The sequence below is a fragment of the Pogoniulus pusillus genome, chromosome 21, assembly GCF_015220805.1.
Source record: "Pogoniulus pusillus isolate bPogPus1 chromosome 21, bPogPus1.pri, whole genome shotgun sequence".
In the NCBI taxonomy this organism is placed as follows: domain Eukaryota; kingdom Metazoa; phylum Chordata; class Aves; order Piciformes; family Lybiidae; genus Pogoniulus; species Pogoniulus pusillus.
The window spans coordinates 20897537-20916478 of NC_087284.1; the positions used below are offsets into that span (position 1 = coordinate 20897537).

General features: G+C 43.8%; 1 protein-coding gene across 2 annotated transcripts; it reads left to right on the forward strand.

Annotated features, from left to right (window-relative positions):
- The first annotated feature begins 1465 nt into the window (after positions 1-1465).
- On the forward strand, positions 1466-18475 carry MARCHF11 (membrane associated ring-CH-type finger 11). Of its 2 annotated transcripts, none has more exons than XM_064161197.1 (4): positions 1466-1826; positions 3694-3849; positions 9501-9693; positions 17718-18475. In XM_064161197.1, the coding sequence occupies exons 1-4, from the start codon at positions 1503-1505 to the stop codon at positions 18038-18040; spliced, it is 996 nt and encodes a 331-aa protein (XP_064017267.1). In that variant the 5' UTR covers positions 1466-1502; the 3' UTR covers positions 18041-18475. The 2 variants fall into 2 exon arrangements, with proteins under 2 accessions (XP_064017267.1, XP_064017268.1); XM_064161198.1 differs by having other exon boundaries at positions 1734-2161.
- Positions 18476-18942: the final 467 nt, after the last annotated feature.

The following is an 18942-nucleotide window of genomic DNA, read 5'->3' on the forward strand; positions in this document are numbered from 1 at the left end:
TGGAAGAGACCTCACAGATCATCAAGTCCAACCCTTTACCACAGAGCTCAAGGCCAGACCATGGCACCAAGTGCCACGTCCAGTCCTGCCTTGAACAGCTCCAGGGACGGCGACTCCACCACCTCCCCGGGCAGCCCATTCCAGTGTCCAATGACTCTCTCAGTGAAGAACTTTCTCCTCACCTCCAGCCTAAATTTCCCCTGGCACAGCTTGAGGCTGTGTCCTCTCGTTCTGGCGCTGGCCACCTGAGAGAAGAGAGCAACCTCCTCCTGGCCACAACCACCCTTCAGGTAGTTGTAGACAGCAATGAGGTCTTCCCCGAGCCTCCTCTTCTCCAGGCTAACCAATCCCAGCTCCCTCAGCCTCTCCTCGTAGGGCTTTGTCCTTAGTGTATCTATTGCATGGCCTCTGTAATAGATGCAGACTGCAGGAGGACCAGAAGGGCTCAACTGCACCTTGCCTCAATGAGTTTGAATGTCATACCCCTGCAACATAAAGCTGCTGCTCTTCTGCAGATAGTGTTTCACCTGAGCTGGTCTCCAGCCAGCCTTTTCAGAGAGCTTGACAGACCATGGGCTGATGAATGCAGTTTCAGTTGTGTGTGCTTCTTTGGTCCACACCAGGGAAGGCACTGCTGTTAAAACATGGCTAGCGATGGCAGCGGCTGAGCTCATCGAGGTATATACTCATCTTGAGACTTACACAGGAAGCAACTGACGAAGAATATGGGTGATTTGATCACACTTTGAATCTAAAAGTGGCTATAGAAGACCATATGGCTTAACAATTGTGGTTGTTTTTTTTCCTTTTTCTTTCCCCACAGGCAGTTGCTGTCATTTTCACCAGTCGGAATGCTCACTGATGTTATACTTGATGCTAAAATTCACACATACATTCCTTCAGCAGCCCCAGCCAAACTTCAAAGAATTTCTAACTGCAGTGGGTTGGTTGGTTTGGTTTTTTTTTTTTAGAAGATACTTGATCGTGATGTTTTTAGCAAATTGCATTCTGGAAATGAAGTGATGTAATGGATATATATAAGGGAAAAAAAATGAAAAAAGGAAGCTGGGCATCAAAGACTTGGAGGGCTACTGCTTTGCAACCAAAGAACAACTGTTGAACATTCCTTCTGTTGTTCTAAGTGCAGTGAAAAAAACCCATAAAGTAAAAAGGACTGTAAGAGTCCCTTTAAAGGACTGGTTACCCCACTGGCATTCCAGGCTTGAGGAGCCCTGTGAGCACTGGGGTGCCGTGACGGTCACTGGCATCAGGATTAATGTGGCCGAGGAGAGCAAAACAACCCACAGCTATTCACGGCCGGGGCGAAACACAGGGCCACGAGCGTGGCCGCCGAGGAAAAGGCTAAGCCGCCTCGGGGAGAGGGTGGCTGAGCCCTGGCCACCGTGGCGTGGGGGAAGCCAGCGATTATGGGAGGGACGCGGGAGGGCGGCAGGGGGGGCATGTGCGACTGCGGCGTGCGGGGGCGGGGAAGGGTTTTCCCCATGCCGGGCCGGCGCCGGGGTGCCACCGAAGGGGTTCGGCTTCTCCGTTCCGGGCTCCGACCCGTTACGGAATGTACCGCGCCGGTGCGGTGGAGGCGGGGGAGGTGCCTCGGCGGCTGCGGGTCCGCGGCCGTTGCGGGGACTGACTCTCGCGTCCCCCGCCCCCGCCGTGCTTCAGCCCGAGTAACGGTCTCTCGCTCGCTTGGCCGTTTGGGGGCGGCGGTGGGCGGCTGGACCCGACCCGGAGCCTTGCCGGACCTGCCTCTCTCTCCTCCGCCGCGCCGGCCCGCCGTCCTCCATCGCTTCGAGCCGTCCCCGCCCCGGGTAAGTGGGTGCCCCGGGCCGGCGCGGGAATGAGCTGCGTCGGGGGGAGCGTCGTCCTCCCTCCCGGAGAGCCGCAGCGAGAGCCTGCCGTCGCGCTGGGGCTGCCGGACGGAGCCGGGGAGGCCAGCGGGGACGCCTTAGAGGACGGAAGGAGAGGCGACTCCAGCGTCAGCGAGGGCCGGAGGGGCGGTTCCGAGAGCGGCCGCTCCAAGGTGGGGGCCGCCGGCGGCAACAAACCCGACACCCGCTCGGTGTGCAGTAGCGAAAGCGGCAGCGGCAGCCACTTCGGCGGGGCCGGCCCCATCTGCAAGATCTGCTTCCAGGGCGCCGAGCAGGTGAGGAAAGCGGGGCAGGCGGGGCGGCTCCGCTGCGCCCAGCGCAGGCGGACCGACTGCTGACACCCCACACCCATACCGCTAGCTCGGGCGACCGGCGACGGGGTGGCACGGCCGGCAGCGCGGAGAGATCAGCACCAGGGACAGGGCTCAGCGCAGCATGCCCTGCTCCCAGCGCCACGCCTCTCGCCCGCAGCTTGAATGCTCGCCGCCGGGCGCTGCCGCCTGCTGCCGAGCGAGGCCCGGCCTCCGCGGGTGGCACAGCGAGCCGGGTGGCACAGCGAGCCTCTGCTGCTGAGCCGGGTGGCACAGCGAGCCTCTGCTGCTGAACCGGCTGGCACAGCGAGCCGCGGCTGCTGAACTGGCTGGCACAGCGAGCCGCGGCTGCTGAACTGGCTGGCACAGCGAGCCGCGGCTGCTGAACCGGGTGGCACAGCGAGCCGCGGCTGCTGAACCGGGTGGCACAGCGAGCCGGGTGGCACAGCGAGCCGCGGCTGCTGAGCCGGGTGGCTCGGACAAGCGCTCGGGACAGCTGTGAGCCGGCGCAGAGCTCTAGGAAGAGTGAGCGGTTTTCTGAGGCTGGCTGGTACGCTGCACGCCTTGCTGTCGTGCTCCTTGCCTCTCTCCTCAGGGACTTTGAAGCAGTGCACGTTTCTCAGGCGTCCGTCAGATTTTAAAAGGAGAGTGTTAGCTTACGGGTACTGTGCTGAAGACCTCTGTTCCTGGACCGGGTCTATAACTGGCAATGGGTCTATAACTAACATTTCATAGAATCATAGAATGGTTTAGGTTGGAAGTGACCTCAAAGATCATCTAGTTCTAACCCCCCACCATAGGCAGGGACACCTCCCGCTAGTACAGGTCACTCAAGGCCTATCCAGCCTAGCCTTGAACACCTCCAGGGAGAAAGCATCCACATCCTCCCTGGGCAACCTGTGCCAGTGTTTCCCTACCATCACTGTAAAGAACTTCTTCAGAGCTTGTCTTGTAGCTTAGCTAAAAAAAAAACCCACCCAAAACCCAAACCAAAGCCCTCTTTTCAAGGAAAGAAGAGACTGGCAGATTTGCATATCATAGAAATATGTGAACTACTGAGAGGTCTGCTTAGTTACATTACTTGAGGTCCTGCCTGACAGCTACTAGTCAAACTGCACAGAGCCTTGCTGCAAGAGCGTCGTTCTCTGTGACATCAGCCAGTTCTTTCCTAGCAATGGCTAAACTGTCAGAGAAATCCACTTTAGGTACCAGCTGAGGTATCTGAAAAGGCTTTTGCTACTGTTGTTTGCTGCACAGTAATCTTTCCCTTGTTTCACGTATGTACATCTACATGTGTAGACAATTACTGTTGTCTTCATTAGAACTACCTGAAGCAGGTTAATTTCTGAGTGTTTTTACAGTCAAGATGACAAACTCTTTTCATATTTTGAGACTCAAACCAATTAATTGCTACAGACCTGTGTGTTTTTTGGTATTGAGTATACACACACACAAAATATCCCTTTAAAATCAGTGGGTTTGTGTTTCCTTTTTAGGGTGAATTGTTAAATCCTTGCCGCTGCGATGGTTCAGTACGATACACTCATCAGCTTTGCCTGTTGAAGTGGATAAGTGAAAGAGGATCATGGACCTGTGAACTCTGCTGTTACAGATACCATGTCATAGCAATTAAAATGAAAAAGCCTTGTCAGGTAATATATTTGGGGTTTTTTAAAGATGTCTTTCCATTAGTTCTTAAGCCAAAATGATTCTTACATTTATTTCAAGGTTCCTTTTAAAATACTGCTTCCTCAGTTAGCACTTGCAGCCGTTTGAAGTTAGTTTTTGAGACCAGTTTCATACCAAAATGAGCAGTCATTCAGTTCTGCTATGTTCCTGTAGCTTTTCACTTACCATTGAAATGGTCTTCAGAGGTTGATAAATTAGATACATCACACTGAAACGTGACAGAACAGCTTGAGTCTCCCTGATTCCCTTCAAAAGTTTAAACATGTCTTTATAGTGTGCTAAAGGCTCAGTCAAAGGTTGATTTCATTTGTTCATCAAGCTTGGGGTCAAGAGGAAGGAGGCAAAGAAAATTTCAGATGTCTGTGTATTCATCTATGGTAAAAAACCAAGACACAGTCCAGAGCAGCAGAATGCTCTTTAAGCTTTTCCTGCCAGTAGTTGTTTCAGAAGCTGAAATGTGTTGCAATATTTTTTACAGCTGAAGGATAGAATGCTGTAATGTTAGCACGTTCATGGAGAGGGGAGGCGAAGCTCAAAGTTTCAGCAGATCTAAAGGAAGCCTTAACACCACTTTGAGTGTCAGGATTCTTTTGAGATCTAAAATTCCAGCCGGGAAATTGTATTTCATAACATCTGAGGAATACATTTAGCAAGATAATTGTGTATTTTAGAAGTTCTGATCCTAGGAGGTCAGAGATGATGGAGCTCTCTAAGGCCAGAGCACTCAGGTCTCTTTTCTGCACTTGAGTTTGACATGCCTGGATGAAAATGGCAGTTGTGGGAGTGTGATAAGCATTCCTTGGATGTAGGATATCCGGAACACTTGCTTACAGATGTTCCAATGAGGTGCAAATACTTTCAAAGCCAGTTGTAATTTCAGATTTTCTTTTTTATGAGTCCATAAAGGAAACTTTCTGATAAGCTTTCCTGGATAGGACCTTTATGATGTACAAAAATAATGGCTTTATAAAACGTTCCAGAAAATGAAAGTGAGAGATTCTGTTTCTACATGTGATAGTTTGGCATGTGCTTCTGCCTTTTCTTTTTTAAGCCCTTTAAAAAAATCTTTCTTTTCTGTATACCCACAGCAGTCTCATAATTGTCCTAGCAAAGATTAGATTATCAGCTTGAAACCATTGTTTCTGAAAACAATTGTTTGATAGCAAAGTTCTGCCATAGTTGCCTGCAAGGAGGCATCTAGTACTATTGGAGATGTTCCAAGGCAGCTAAGAATCATACCAGAGATAGCAGATATGACATAACACATGAGGGACTGGAGGTCAAGTGGGATCTTAAAGGACATCTGAAATGCCATTAGACACCTATCTGTCCCTCTGTAGAGGGACATAGCAATGCTTTTCTCATTCTAGTAAAGTGAGTATTCCCCTTGCAGTTACAGAATGTAAGAGAAATTCTCTGAACTGCAATTGTCTGTATTTTTGTGAGCATGATCAGGCTTGATAATGCCCTCACTCCTCTCCTGTGCTCTTGAGTGTAATAGTATCAGAAATGGTGTGGTCAGCAGGAGCAGGGAGGTCATTCTGTGCCTGTACTCTGCACTGCTTAGACCACACCTTGAGTACTGTGTTCAGTTCTGAGCCCCCCAGTTTAGGAGGGACATTGAGATGCTTGAGCATGTCCAGAGAAGGGCAACGAGGCTGGGGAGAGGCCTTGAGCACAGCCCTACGAGGAGAGGCTGAGGGAGCTGGGATTGGTTAGCCTGGAGAAGAGGAGGCTCAGGGGTGACCTTATTGCTGTCTACAACTACCTGAGGGGAGGTTGTGGCCAGGAGGAGGTTGCTCTCTTCTCTCAGGTGGCCAGCACCAGAACAAGAGGACACAGCCTCAGGCTGCGGCAGGGGAAATTTAGGCTGGAGGTGAGGAGAAAGTTCTTCCCTGAGAGAGTCATTGGACACTGGAATGGGCTGCCCGGGGAGGTGGTGGAGTCGCCGTCCCTGGAGCTGTTCAAGGCAGGACTGGACGTGGCACTTGGTGCCATGGTCTGGCCTTGAGCTCTGTGCTAAAGGGTTGGACTTGATGATCTGTGAGGTCTCTTCCAACCTTGGTGATAACTGTGACATTGTGATACTCTATTGGCTATTTTTAGCAGCTGTCTTGGTCGTATTGGATATTGTTTTGGTTTAAACTTTTGGACATGTTCTGGATCATTTGCTTGGCTCCACAAAAGGCTTTCTAAATGTGCTTTTTTACTGAGGTTTGGTAAAAAGCTAAGGCCATTTCAATATTCAAGTAGTTTACAAGAGCTTCCCTGGGGATAGCTAATACACTTAAAAGTTCCCAATCAAGCAGGAGTTCTTGCTTTATGTTAGATGCTATATTTGGGCAGGAGTAGTTCACTCTCTCTACAACTAATAGTCAGCCTCAGTCCATGTTCTCAGAATTATCTCCACCAGTCTTTAACCTACTAGATATGTACGGGGAGTGTTTTAAGAGAGAAAAAAGATGCTCTTTACTTTTACCTCAATGTATTTATGTGATGTTACAGTGTGTAGGAAGTCAAGAAATGGGAGTTCTTTCTGTGTTTAGTAAAAGGTATTGCTGATGACTATGCCTGTAGTGTTAGTTGTGGTTTTTTTTCTGTGGTGGCACAATGTATTTCCTGTGTACTTCTTTGGAAGAGATGTGAAGGTGAATGAGAGACTGAAAAAGATAACTGGGCTAAGCAGGTGGATCAGGAGGAAGGACACTAGTGCAAAGTAGAAAGATTATAGAAGAAAAGAGGATAGTAAAAACCTACTGCTGTCAGCAATGCAAAAACAGAAGGCATCAGAGAGAAAATTCTAAGGAGATAATTTCATATTGTATTAGGTTTTCTTTGTTCTAATTAATGCAGGGAGACTCAGAGCTAAAACTAGAGAGTTAGGAAATAAAGGCAGAAAAAAGGTGTGTAGAGAAGTCAGTGAAGCTTGAAAGTAGCATTTAGTTAGCCATTCAGATGAGAACAATTTTGTTGTGGAGCAAATAAGCAGACCACTGATGTACTGCTAGCATCCTATGAGAAAAACACACAGCATACAGGTCTGGAAGAGTGCAAGATAGATGTTCCAGTGGAAAGGAGGAACAAAACTGCAGAAGGTTTAGAAGGATAAAGAAAATTGGTAGCTAATGTCAGGTAAGAGGCAACAGAGAATGGAAGAATCATCAGTGCCAGTAACCTGAAAGTCATGAAATAATGAAGACTAATATGAAGTCTCCCACGTGGCTGGCAGTCCTGCTAACTTCTTTCCTCAGTTGTTCAGCTGGGGACATAACTTTTGCAGCTATGACACATAGATTTTTTTTAAACCTTTGTCCCACACAGATTCAAATTGGATGTGTGATATTAAAAACTGAAGACAGGACAGCCTCTGCCTCCTTTCATGCCAGCTGTGTGACAGTGAAAGAACAAATTGACCTCAGTTCTTTTGAGGTACTTGTCTGAGTCAGAGCACCCTCGTTGTGAGTTTGGCCTGCATGACTCTTCCCCATTGAGTTCTTTGCCTTTAGGTTTGTTTCTTCTTTTATTTTCTTTATGTCTGCATTTCTTTTTTCGGCTTTTGTGCACATTTAGTGAAGCTGATAGAGGAGGAGTATTCCAGTTTTAGCCACATAGTCTTTCTTTTCCTCCTGTTATTTACCACCACCCTAATATTTTTGTGTATTTTTGTGGCAGCATCTTTCCTCCAGGGAAGTACTAAACTTTGCCATTCCTGCAGCAGGTGTGTTGCCAGTACAGGAGTACATCATATTGATACTCACACAAACTATGTTGTTGGATGGAGGCTACATCCTGAGCAAAAGCTTATTTTTCTTGTCTTTAATAACCAAAGAATAGATACAACAACAATAATAATAATAATAATAATAATAATAATAAATCCTTAGCTGTTTCATAAAGTCATGAACCTTACCATCATAGTGAAAAGCTAAGTATATTTACTTACTCTAATAACACTGGAAATGGATTATTCCAAGCACTAAAATGATCTTGGGAAAGGCAAATCCCATAAAATATCACCCAGGAAACTGCACCTGAAGAAAATAAGAATAAACTTCAGTATGCTTTCTCTTCTTTCATTTCAAGGAGGCTCCCACTGCTCACTGGGCAAGAACAGACAGTCTGCTTCTTAAGGGAATAGTTTTATGTGCCTGAGCAATCTACATTTTACAATCTGTAACTTCTGGCTGCTCCCAGCACATTCTGTTTCCCCTTGGATGAATAAATCATGCAGCGCTGTTTTAGGGCTGCTGTTTTAGGGAGGTTATTGTGCCACTGTACTCAGCACTGGTCAGGCCACACCTTGAGGGCTGTGTCCAGTTCTGGGCTTCCTCAATTCAAAAGAGATGTTGAGATACTGGAAGGTGTCCAGAGGAGGGTGACAAAGCTGCTGAGAGGCCTGGAACACAAACCCTATGAGGAGAGGCTGAGGTAGCTGGGAGTGTGCAGCCTGCAGAAGAGAAGGCTCAGGGCAGACCTCATTGCTGTCTACAGCTACCTGAAGGGAGGTTGTAGCCAGGTGGGGTTGGGCTCTTCTGCCAGGCAAGCAGCACCAGAACTAGAGGACACAGCCTCAAGCTACGTCAGGGGAAATTTAGGCTGGAGGTGAGGAGAAAGTTCTTCACTGAGAGAGTCATTGGACACTGGAATGGGCTGCCCGGGGAGGTGGTGGAGTCGCCGTCCCTGGAGCTGTTCAAGGCAGGATTGGACGTGGCACTTGGTGCCATGGTCTGGCCTTGAGCTCTGTGGTAAAGGGTTGGACTTGATGATCTGTGTGGTCTCTTCCAGCCTTGGTGATACTGTGATACTGTGATACTGTGCTATTAAGGGTAATCTTATGCTATGGTTTGCTGTGGAGACTCTAACAGAATTTTGTTTCTATTCTTATCCTGACAGCATTCAGTAAGCATAGTTTTTTACATTTAAATCTTGTCACAGCATAAGTCTGAATCACCTCACATATGTGGGACACAACCTTCTTTAGAAGGGTAAACACGAGTGCAGTGAAAAGAAATGGCTTTTGCTATCTATATTCAGGGCTCCTCCTGAATTTGCAGTTGGACACCTGAGGCTACAGGTGGCTCTTTCTACAGCTGACATTGTTGACACTGATTTATGCAGAAAAAGCCAATGCCCTTGGTAGGTCTGCAACTTCTTTGATGGACAGCAGGAAAGTGGCAAGTGGCTTCAGACTTTTAGGGTGCGGGGTGGACAGGAAAGTTGTCACACTAGCATAAAACATACTTAAGCTTGTCCTCCCAATATTTCTTTTTTTAATTAATTCACTTACAAATATGAAAGGCTGTGTTCCATTCCTAAGACTAAATCCTTTTTTTGGCCTATGTATTTGAAACAGAAGTAAAACTATGAACTCTTCTGAAGTTCATAGCTAGTTGATGATGATAGTGATGCTGCAGGGGGTGGGGCAGCAAATGTTATTTCACTTTAAAAGTGAAATAGGAAAAAAGAAAGTCAGCACTGAGGATATTAGTAAAGATCTATGAAGATGTGTATAAGCATTAAAATAATTTCTGATTTCAGAAGAAAAAAGGTGGACTTGAATGTACAGTCACAGAAAATGACACTTTTATCTTACACGACTTTGTTTCTTTTTTAGTGGCAAAGCATTACTATAACACTGGTTGAGAAAGTGCAGATGGTTGCTGTAATCCTAGGATCTCTGTTCTTAGTAGCCAGTGTGACTTGGCTTCTATGGTCAGCCTTCAGCCCTTATGCAGTATGGCAAAGAAAGGACATCCTTTTTCAAATCTGCTATGGAATGTATGGTTTTATGGATCTAGTATGCATAGGTAAGCTCAACATCTTTAAACAGCACAGACTGTGGTTTAAGAATGTGGCTGTATTTACCTTTCTAATTGGTCACTCTAATCAATCACTCCAGTTCTTTGCAGATTTATTCTCAGCTAATACCTTTGGCAAATCCTGCTTCAAATAGTGCAAAGAGAAAAGAACCAAAGAAGCTTTACTCTCAGCTTCACCAGAGCATCTTCCCAAGATCATAGTGAAGAGAACAGGATCAGTTTCAATTTCTTGAAAGAACAGACAGATAGCTGTGTTCAGGAAGTTCAATAGAAGAAAATGCCAGCCATTATGAAATGTCTGATGTGTTAATGCCACTTTGCAGTTGACTGTACCATCGTGAAGCACAGAAGAAGCCCTCAAGGATGCCATCTCACTACATTTTCAAAACGAAATTGCACAGACTTGTACAAGTCACTGTGCTGCTAACAGAGAAGAGCAGAGAAGACATGTGTGAGTTCTTTACACATCATAAACAGTTATGAAACACTCTAACAGTGCTAACTACAGTAAGCTTACTATTAAAAAGTCTCAATGCATGTAATCATAGCTGAAAGCTTAGAAAATACAAAATGCTGCAAAGCTATTTTGATCAGTTATGAAATTGCTGAAAATATACTGAATCCAGAAAGATTTCAGTAGAAATCATTTCAGTAATTGATAAAAGAGCCTGGAACTGGTTGTAAGAGTAGCTGCCATTGTTTGCAGTGAAAACAATTGCAGTGAGCATTAAAACACAGTCTTAGAATTGCAACCCCAGGAAAATGCAGAATTCAAATGCAGAATTCAAATGCAGAATTCAAATGCAGTCAGATCTCTGACTGGCAAATGATGTTATCCCCATTTTATAGAAGGGAATTCAGAAGGATAGTGCTGAATTCTACTCAGTGAGATGCAAAATGATTCCTAGTATCAAGGCTTTTTCTCCAAGCATAAAGACATGCTGTCTTTTATTGAGAACATCTCATTATGTTTGTGTTTAATCTGAATCAGCAGGTCTGGTTATTCTGTTACTTGTCTGAGAAACCCACTTGGGGAAATTTTAGTGCACAGGATTTGGCTTTATTTCTGTGAGCACAAATCTATTCAGACAGAAAAAGTAGAAGCATCTATGTCTTTATTACTCTGAACAAGTGCTCAGCTTTTAAGTGAAAAAAAAAGTGCTCAGGTACATATCCTCTTACATACAAATTTCTGACCACTTCTTTCTCCAGCTCTACCCTCAGTAGGGGGTTTCTAGTTTCGTTTAAAAAGATAAGACAAAATGTACTTTCAGGCATCCTAAACATTTCATTTATATGGAATTCTGTTGAGGTTTGGTTTTGTGTGTGTGGGTTATGTTTGTTTGGGGGTTTTGTTGTTGTTGTTGTTGTGTTTGGGGTTCTTTTCCCTATTTTTTCTTTCTTTTTCACAAAGATTACTTAAAAATGCCCCCAAAAAATTGCTTTGGTATGTACCAACTGTTGTGAATAGCCAAACTGTTTCCATTTCTTTCCATTTCTTTGGCTGTTAAAGCACTTAAACCAAATTGATCTCAGACCCAACTGAGAGCATCCGTAGGTGATCAGAAATATTATTGTATATATATTTATGGAAGGGCACTATTGGAAGGCATGTCTTCAGTTGACTGGCACATGCAGTTCATAGAATCATAGAGTCATAGAATCAACCAGGTTGGAAGAGACCTCCAAGCTCATCCAGTCCAACCTAGCACCCAGCCCTGTCCAATCCACCAGACCACGGCACCAAGTGCCTCATCCAGGCTTTTCTCGAACACCTCCAGGGATGGTGACTCCACCACCTCCCTGCGCAGCCCATTCCAATGCCAATCACTCTCTCTGTCAAGAACTTCCTCCTAACATCCAGCCTAGACCTCCCTCACCTGCCTTACAAAGCAGTCAGACTTAAGCCACCTCTGAACTGGGAGCTACTTTGTTTATCTCATATGACTGTGGAGTTTCTAGCCTAACTGGCACCACGCCTGAGCAAAGTATGTGTGCAGCTGTCTTCACCCACCAGATAAACTGACCTGCCTATAATTACATAAATACATATTTTATACTCCTATCATAAAAAAGAATTAGAAATTTCAAGGTAAAATTGATAATAAACAGGTTTGGTCACTCTTGTGTAATTATGAAGTTCAGTGCAGATATGCTGAAGTGTATCTGGAAATTCAGAATGCTGTGTAAAGAAGGTTTCATGATTGTAAAATTCTGATGATCCAGCTTTGTTCAGCCCACTTTTTCTGCATATCATTTCAAGTGATCTGCTTTCTCTGAGCCTGTAAAACCAGTTCTATCTTTTTCTTTCATCACAAAGCAAGAGATTGTAAATTGATAGTCTTAAAACATAAATTTTTCTACTAGATGGACATAGTTACTGCTCACGAATGACTTTTAAAACCCCACCACACTGTCCATTATGCTGATGACTTCCCAGAGGCATTAAGATATGATTTGACCATTTCATGTTATAAATAATCTCTCCTGTCACAAAGCTTGTAATGCTTTCAGCCAGCCACAGTCCTCACTTAGCATCGCCTCTCTCTGCTGTTGAGTCATCCATGACACTCTCTTGGTTTCCAACAGGATTTGCAGTGAGTGAATATCTATACTCCCACTGGAATCTTTATTTCAATGAAACATCTATACAGACACACAAGTTTTCCTGGGCAACAGATATTTCAAGACAAGGACTTGAGTTATTTGTAATATGACCAAGACTTAGCCCAACTGCCTTCACTCATTCCTTCCTATAGCTTTGTGTAAGCAGTGTGAATGGTTTGGGTCATTTATGAAGTGCAAATAGTTGTACTTCTGGAAAAGCTGTATGGCCACATTTTTAAAAGCAGCTTGCCTGAAGGTACTGAATATTTATATGGCATCTTTACAAACTGACACATAGTAATTTGCTTTCCCAATCACTGGTTTATATACCATATCAACTAATTCTTGGTCTTGTTTTACTTGTCACCAAAAGAAATATCCCAAAGATTGCAGATGAGCAATATAACATGTTCTGTTCATCCCAGTGTTATAGTTTCATTGATAATCCACTGTTCATCTTGTTCCACTCCTTTTTCTTTTCCAGAATTCCTCCAAACAGGATGATTTTTATATATCAGTTTTAGTTTCAACACTGCAAGTTGCTAGTCTGCACTTTCCTGCACCTAAGAGGTGTAAAGCTGTTCTCTTTGAAACTTGCTCTTGGTGGAAATTTTCTTAAGGCAAACCTTGAATAGTTTCATTAAGTAGAATTATTGCCTGAATAATTTAGTCAAGTAGAACTATTGCATGTGAAACCCAAATCTATTACAGTGATAGTGCTAGGATTAGATCATCCACGTAGAGATTACCAAAGGGATGGAGTCAGTTAATGAGTTAATATGCAGCCAGTGAATAATATAACCCCCTGATTTAGCCCCTGGAGGATAGTACACCCAGCCCTTGCCACTCCACTTAGGAGACACAGCAATTAATTCTTGGAACAGTTAAGTCATATAATGTGATGTGTCTTCACTGGAATACAGTTGCAACTAATAGTCATAAATGGTTCTAACATGAACAAAATCTCTTACACTTAGTAAGAGATCACTTGCAACCTCAGGACACCAGAGCAGCTCCTTTAGAGTGTGACATTGCACTAGAAATGTACCCAAATCACTGTAATACAGTTGCAACTAATAGTCATAAATGGTTCCAACATGAACTAAATCTCTCACACATAGCAAGAGATCACTTTCAACCTCAGGACACCAGAGCAATGTGACATTGCTCTAGAAACATAGGTAGTGCCAGTAGTCCTGGTAAGGGAATAAGAGATTGGGAGGAGTCAATATGAGCTCTGAGTAATCACTTAGAATCTTAGAATCGGTCAGGGTTGGAAGGGACCACAAAGATCAGCCAGTTCCAACCCCCCTGCCATGCCCAGGGACACCCTACCCTAGATCAGGCTGGCCACAGCCTCATCCAGAGTGGCCTTAAACACCTCCAGGGATGGGGCCTCAACCACCTCCCTGGGCAACCCCTGCCAGCCTCTCACCACTCTCATGCTGAAGAACTTCCTCCTCATGTCCAGCCTGAACCTCCCTACCTCCAGCTTTGCTCCATTCCCCCTGGTCCTATGACTCCCTGACATCCTGAAAAGCCCTTCACCAGCTTTTTTGTAGGCTGCCTTCAGCTACCTGAAAGACTCTTCCCTGCTCTTGTGACGTTGCTGTAACACAACTCTACACACCCAAGTTATTTACAATGAACACTAGCTGCACTTGATGTTTCTCTAGGCAGAAAGGGTTTTTTTTCCCCCCTTTTTTGTTTTGCTTGCTTTCTTCACATTAGTTCTAAACAGTTGAGAGCAGTTCTAGTGCTGGTTTTAGAGTGAACATGTTTGGCTTTAGTGCTGTGAGCCCTAGAACAGTATGAAGACATGGCATTTTGTCCAGCAGTAAAGGCTGTTTCTGAAAAGGGTCTTTTATTACCTAGTAAAAGCTTCTGATTTTACTGGGAGGACCATTCCTAAGTGATTAGAAGTCAAAACAATGTGATAAATGAAACCTTCTAGGAACATAATACCACAAAATCTGAATGAGCTGAGATGAGTTGCCTGCTTGCAAAGACATTCAGTATGAAAACTTCAAGTGCTCTTGTAACTCAGGGTGAAAACTCCTTTAAACAGAGTGAAAGAATCTCATAGTATTTGGCAGTAAAAGAAAATGTTGGTGTCTCCATAATCCTGTTGTCTGGATCCCACTGCAATCCCCACATCTTAGAAATAAATCCTGATAGTGAGGTCTTCTTAGAGCCTTAGGATATTTTTCCAAGTCCCAAAACTCTATATTAATTGGACAGAATGTCAGAACATCTAACATTAGTGAATTCTAACACTTAATTCTTGAGTCAAATAGATTTCTTTTTTCCTCCTAGGATTGTGCAACTCTGTGCTGTTGGAATCATGATATTTGGAAGAAGTCAGTATTATTCATGGAATTGTCCTTGGTTTCTATTCATATCCTCATCCCTTGCCATGGAACTCATGAGAAAAAGGGGATTCCTTGCTATTTTATTGCAGCTTCACAGCAGTGACTACTTACATTTTGAGCATCAGAACTTGTCTGGATCTAACAATAACATTTTTGGGACATGGTTTAATGGGCATGGTGGTGTTAGGTTGACTGTTGGACTCACTCATCTTAGAGGTCTTTTCCAACTGAAACAGTTCTATGATTCTATGATTTAATCCTTACCCAGATTTCATCTTGTTTATCATCTTGAAACTGTGGGTGCTGACAACTCTTTTCCCCCTGTCTCCTGGAAAGACAAATAATCTGTTTTAATTATGTTGTCTTTTCTATATAGATCTTTGTAGTTTTATTAGCTGGGAATTAAAGCTTTTTTTTATGGGAAGAATACAAAAATGCTCCTTTTCCCCTTCAGCACTGCCAAAATCTGACAGCTTAATTTGAAGTCTTGCAGTATTTGGTCCTTTGGTTGGTAGCTCTTTTAGAGAATGCAACCATCAGATTCCATTTGAGAGGTAATCTCTCTTGGCATTAAAGATATAACTTCAGTGAATCCTGAAAGCTCAAAATCAGTAAAAAACAGAGTTCCCTAAACAAAGTCATTCTACAACTTTTCTGTCATAATTTTGGGAGGATACCCTATGAGGAGAGGCTGAGGAAGCTGGGGTTGTTTGGCCTAGAGAAAAGGAGGCTCAGGGGGGACCTCATTGCTGTCTACAACTACCTGAAGGGAGGCTGTAGCCAGGTGGGGTTGGTCTCTTCTCTCAGACAACCAGCAACAGAACAAGGGGACACAGTCTCAAGTTGTGCTGGGGGAAGTATAGGCTGGATGTTAGGAGGAAGTTGTTGGCAGAGAGAGTGATTGGCATTGGAATGGGCTGCCCAGGGAGGTGGTGGAGTCACCATCCCTGGAGGTGTTGAAGCAAAGCCTGGATGAGGCACTTAGTGCCATGGTCTGGTTGACTGGCTAGGGCTGGGTGCTAGGTTGGACTGGCTGATCTTGGAGGTCTCTTCCAACCTGTTTGATTCTATGATTCTATGACTGTTTCAAGATACTTCATATACCTCAGTGATCCATTCTTAACTGCTCCCTTCTCTACTCTGAAATATGCTCTTCCCTCCCAGTGGAATGTAGGCAGGTGTCAAAAGTCTTTTCGTTGGTGTAGATAGATTCTCTGAGTTTTGCTTCAGCGCTATCTTGAGGGAAGCTGGGCCAAAGAATACAATGATTCAGTGTCAAGTAGAGAGAAAATTATGCTCATCTCTCTTACCATTCTATAGGAAATGCAAGTGGAAAAAAAGGGGAGTGAGCTATCTTTGCCACTGCAATAAACCCATGGCATACTTGGGTTGTACATTCCATGTGATCAAATGCATTTATCCTTTTTAAGACAATAGAGCCAGTCCTGAAGGTCCATTTTTCTATTTGCATGGCTTCTGATTTTTTTAGGCTGGGTTCCTTTACATCTGTCTGAAGGATGAAGACAGACATCCTGCAATCAAGAAAGTTTTCCACTCAAATGCTATACTGATCCAATCTATATTTAAATATTTAACACTTGAGTTTGTTTCATATAATTTTTTCTGTATCAGATGGTCAATGAGTCCCAGGCAGTTTGAAAGCCTTACAGAGATGCTACATTTGCTATCATGGCCTTCTGAAATCTCTTTGTATTTCTCCCTCTTTCAGCATAATCATCTTTAAACAGTGTAGGCATTGCTATCTGCAAACCATCTCACTTGAATCTGAGGCTTCCTGTTCATGTAAATGGTTTTATCATCCTTTCTGCTTGTGTCATCTTTCTCTGAACAGCTCCTTTCTGGTGTCAGTTAACCATGCTAAGAGACCTCAGCCACTTGCATCACAATTTTGTTGAGTAGGAGCAGGTGATGTACCATTTCTTGGGACAAAGGACCATAGCCTGTGATACAACAGGTCATATTACAGATGTGGCCATGTGTAGTAAGATTTTAGGGAAGAAACACACTGGATAAAAAGGGTATAAATGTTTTTGGCAGGAAACCAGAGGAAAAAGAACTGTGTTGCTCAGAACCATGTAAGTTACAGGCTACTTGAGGAAAAATGTAACAAGAAGGTTGAAGTCTCATTCAACTCCCCAGAAAATCCACATTTGAAATACAGATAAAGAGAGTTCATTTCTAGATACATGTGAAAACCCAAGAGTTTCACTTAAGTGAATTGCTTTAATGTATACAATTAGCATAAATATTAGCTACACTGACATTCATAAGCAGATTGGTCTGAATTCTCCTTAAAAAGCCTTTCAAAAGACTTTCTGGATCTCAACAAAAATACATGTTTCTCACCTTTTGTCTACTGAATTTTGAAGCAAAAGAAGAAAACCTATTGTCTTTGCCATGCTCATTGTACTTTGTATTAACATTTAATTTCTCCTTGCTCTACTGAAGCAAGATAGGAAAGTGACTATACTTAAGCCACTTCAGATGTTCCTGAATCTTCCCTGCTGCCATTGAACCAAGAATGCAAAAAGAGTGACATTTGTTTGCATCTGTGCTGACTTCTGTAACACATTCTTAAACAAATTGAAGACCATCCTGTCCCCTGCAGGACAGATCTTAATTAAACCAGTCCAAATCTCAGTAAACAAGTAGTTCTTACCAGGAACAAGGCCAGCACTAACGTAAACAGTCAATTGCCAAGTCTACCAGTAACGGTCTTAGATATAGATTTACTCACATCTAAATATTTTACTTAGGTGTGCTCAGTTTATTGCAGAATTGGTTCAGTTTTCATCCAGAACAGTTTTGCTTCATCCACACCTTTCTGCCTCCCAGTCTTACCCACATGGATAGAGTTATGTAGCATATGGACAGTTACAAGTCATTTAACAGGCTCCGGCAGTTGATGTGTTCCTTACAACGTGTTACATCTCTGCTTGCTTTCAAACTGGTATCCACTGGCATTCTGTACCAATTCTTTTCTGTTTGTTTGTTTTCTTCTCTCCATTTTAGGCCTGATAGTACATGAAGGTGCAGCTGTTTATCGAGTGTTTAAGCGCTGGAGGGCTGTGAATCTACACTGGGATGTGTTGAATTACGATAAAGCCACAGACATAGAAGAGAGCAACCGGGGAGACTCTTCAGCAGGAAGGACATTGTGGCTACCGCTGACTGCATTTAGAAACAGAAGTTTAGTTCATCCAACACAGTTAAGTTCACCAAGATTCCAGTGTGGCTATGTGTTCTTACACCTGTTCAACCGCATGAGACCTCAGGAAGATTCATCAGAGGATAATGGCTCTGGGGAAGTAGTGATGAGAGTGACCTCGGTGTAAAAGATGATGCTCACTGTGCTGCACAGATCATACGCTCAGACGTTAACAGACTTTGGAATGTGGTTGTGGTGAATGGTGAAACCATAAGCACTTGAAAAAACAGACATACTTCTTTTTTTTTTTTAAAGAATGCTTTTTATAAGATCAGCTAAAACACAAACACATTTTTTCCTGGGGAAAAAAACCACCCCAGTGTCTTGATTTTTATATAGTTTGGTTTATTAGATCTATTGTTAACTTGTACCTGAGGTGTATACAATAGAGTGTAACTTCTAAGTCTTTGAGTGCTGAGGAAATTCAGATTTAAGTTGAAAAAAACCAAGTAAATGTATTTTTATAAACTCTGGCTTTAATACACTATTGTTGTTCTTCCCACTTCCAGAAGGATTGAAATGAAAAGCCTTCTTCTAAAAAGAAAAGGAATGCTGACACAAATCAAGTATTCTTTCTTTTCTCTCTTTATTTTGTTGCTGCTTGTGGCTCAGTTCAGGTATATGAAAGTATGGGAATGGGCTGCCCAGGGAGGTGGTGGAGGCACCATCCCTGGAGGTGTTCAAGAAAAGCCTGGCTGAGGCACTTAGTGCCATGGTCTGGTTGAGTGGCTAGGGCTGGGTGCTAGGTTGGACTGGATGATCTTGGAGGTCTCTTCCAACCTGCTTGATTCTATGATTCTAAGTAAGGGATATATTCTTCCTTGCCTTAAGGGCAGAAAGTCCAATGGGTGTTCTACAAAACATGAGGGGAGATGTGAAATCTTCTCTTTTCTCCCTCTCACATGGGCATGCAAGATGTCAGACAATAGTGTAACACAGGAAAAGTCTTGCACTCCATCTTGAGTCCCTAAGATCTGCAGGGTGCTGGTGCTGTGCCTGTGTGCAGAAAGGACATGACCTTGTGAGTCA

Excerpts from the sequence above, each read along its gene's own strand:
- MARCHF11 (XM_064161197.1), top strand. The coding sequence starts at position 1,503 with ATGCCGGGCCGGCGCCGGGGTGCCACCGAAGGGGTTCGGCTTCTCCGT. Across the intron at positions 1,827-3,693 it reads TCGAGCCGTCCCCGCCCCGG|GGTGAATTGTTAAATCCTTG; the intron begins GTAAGTGGGTGC and ends TTTCCTTTTTAG. Across the intron at positions 9,694-17,717 it reads TATGGATCTAGTATGCATAG|GCCTGATAGTACATGAAGGT; the intron begins GTAAGCTCAACA and ends TCTCCATTTTAG.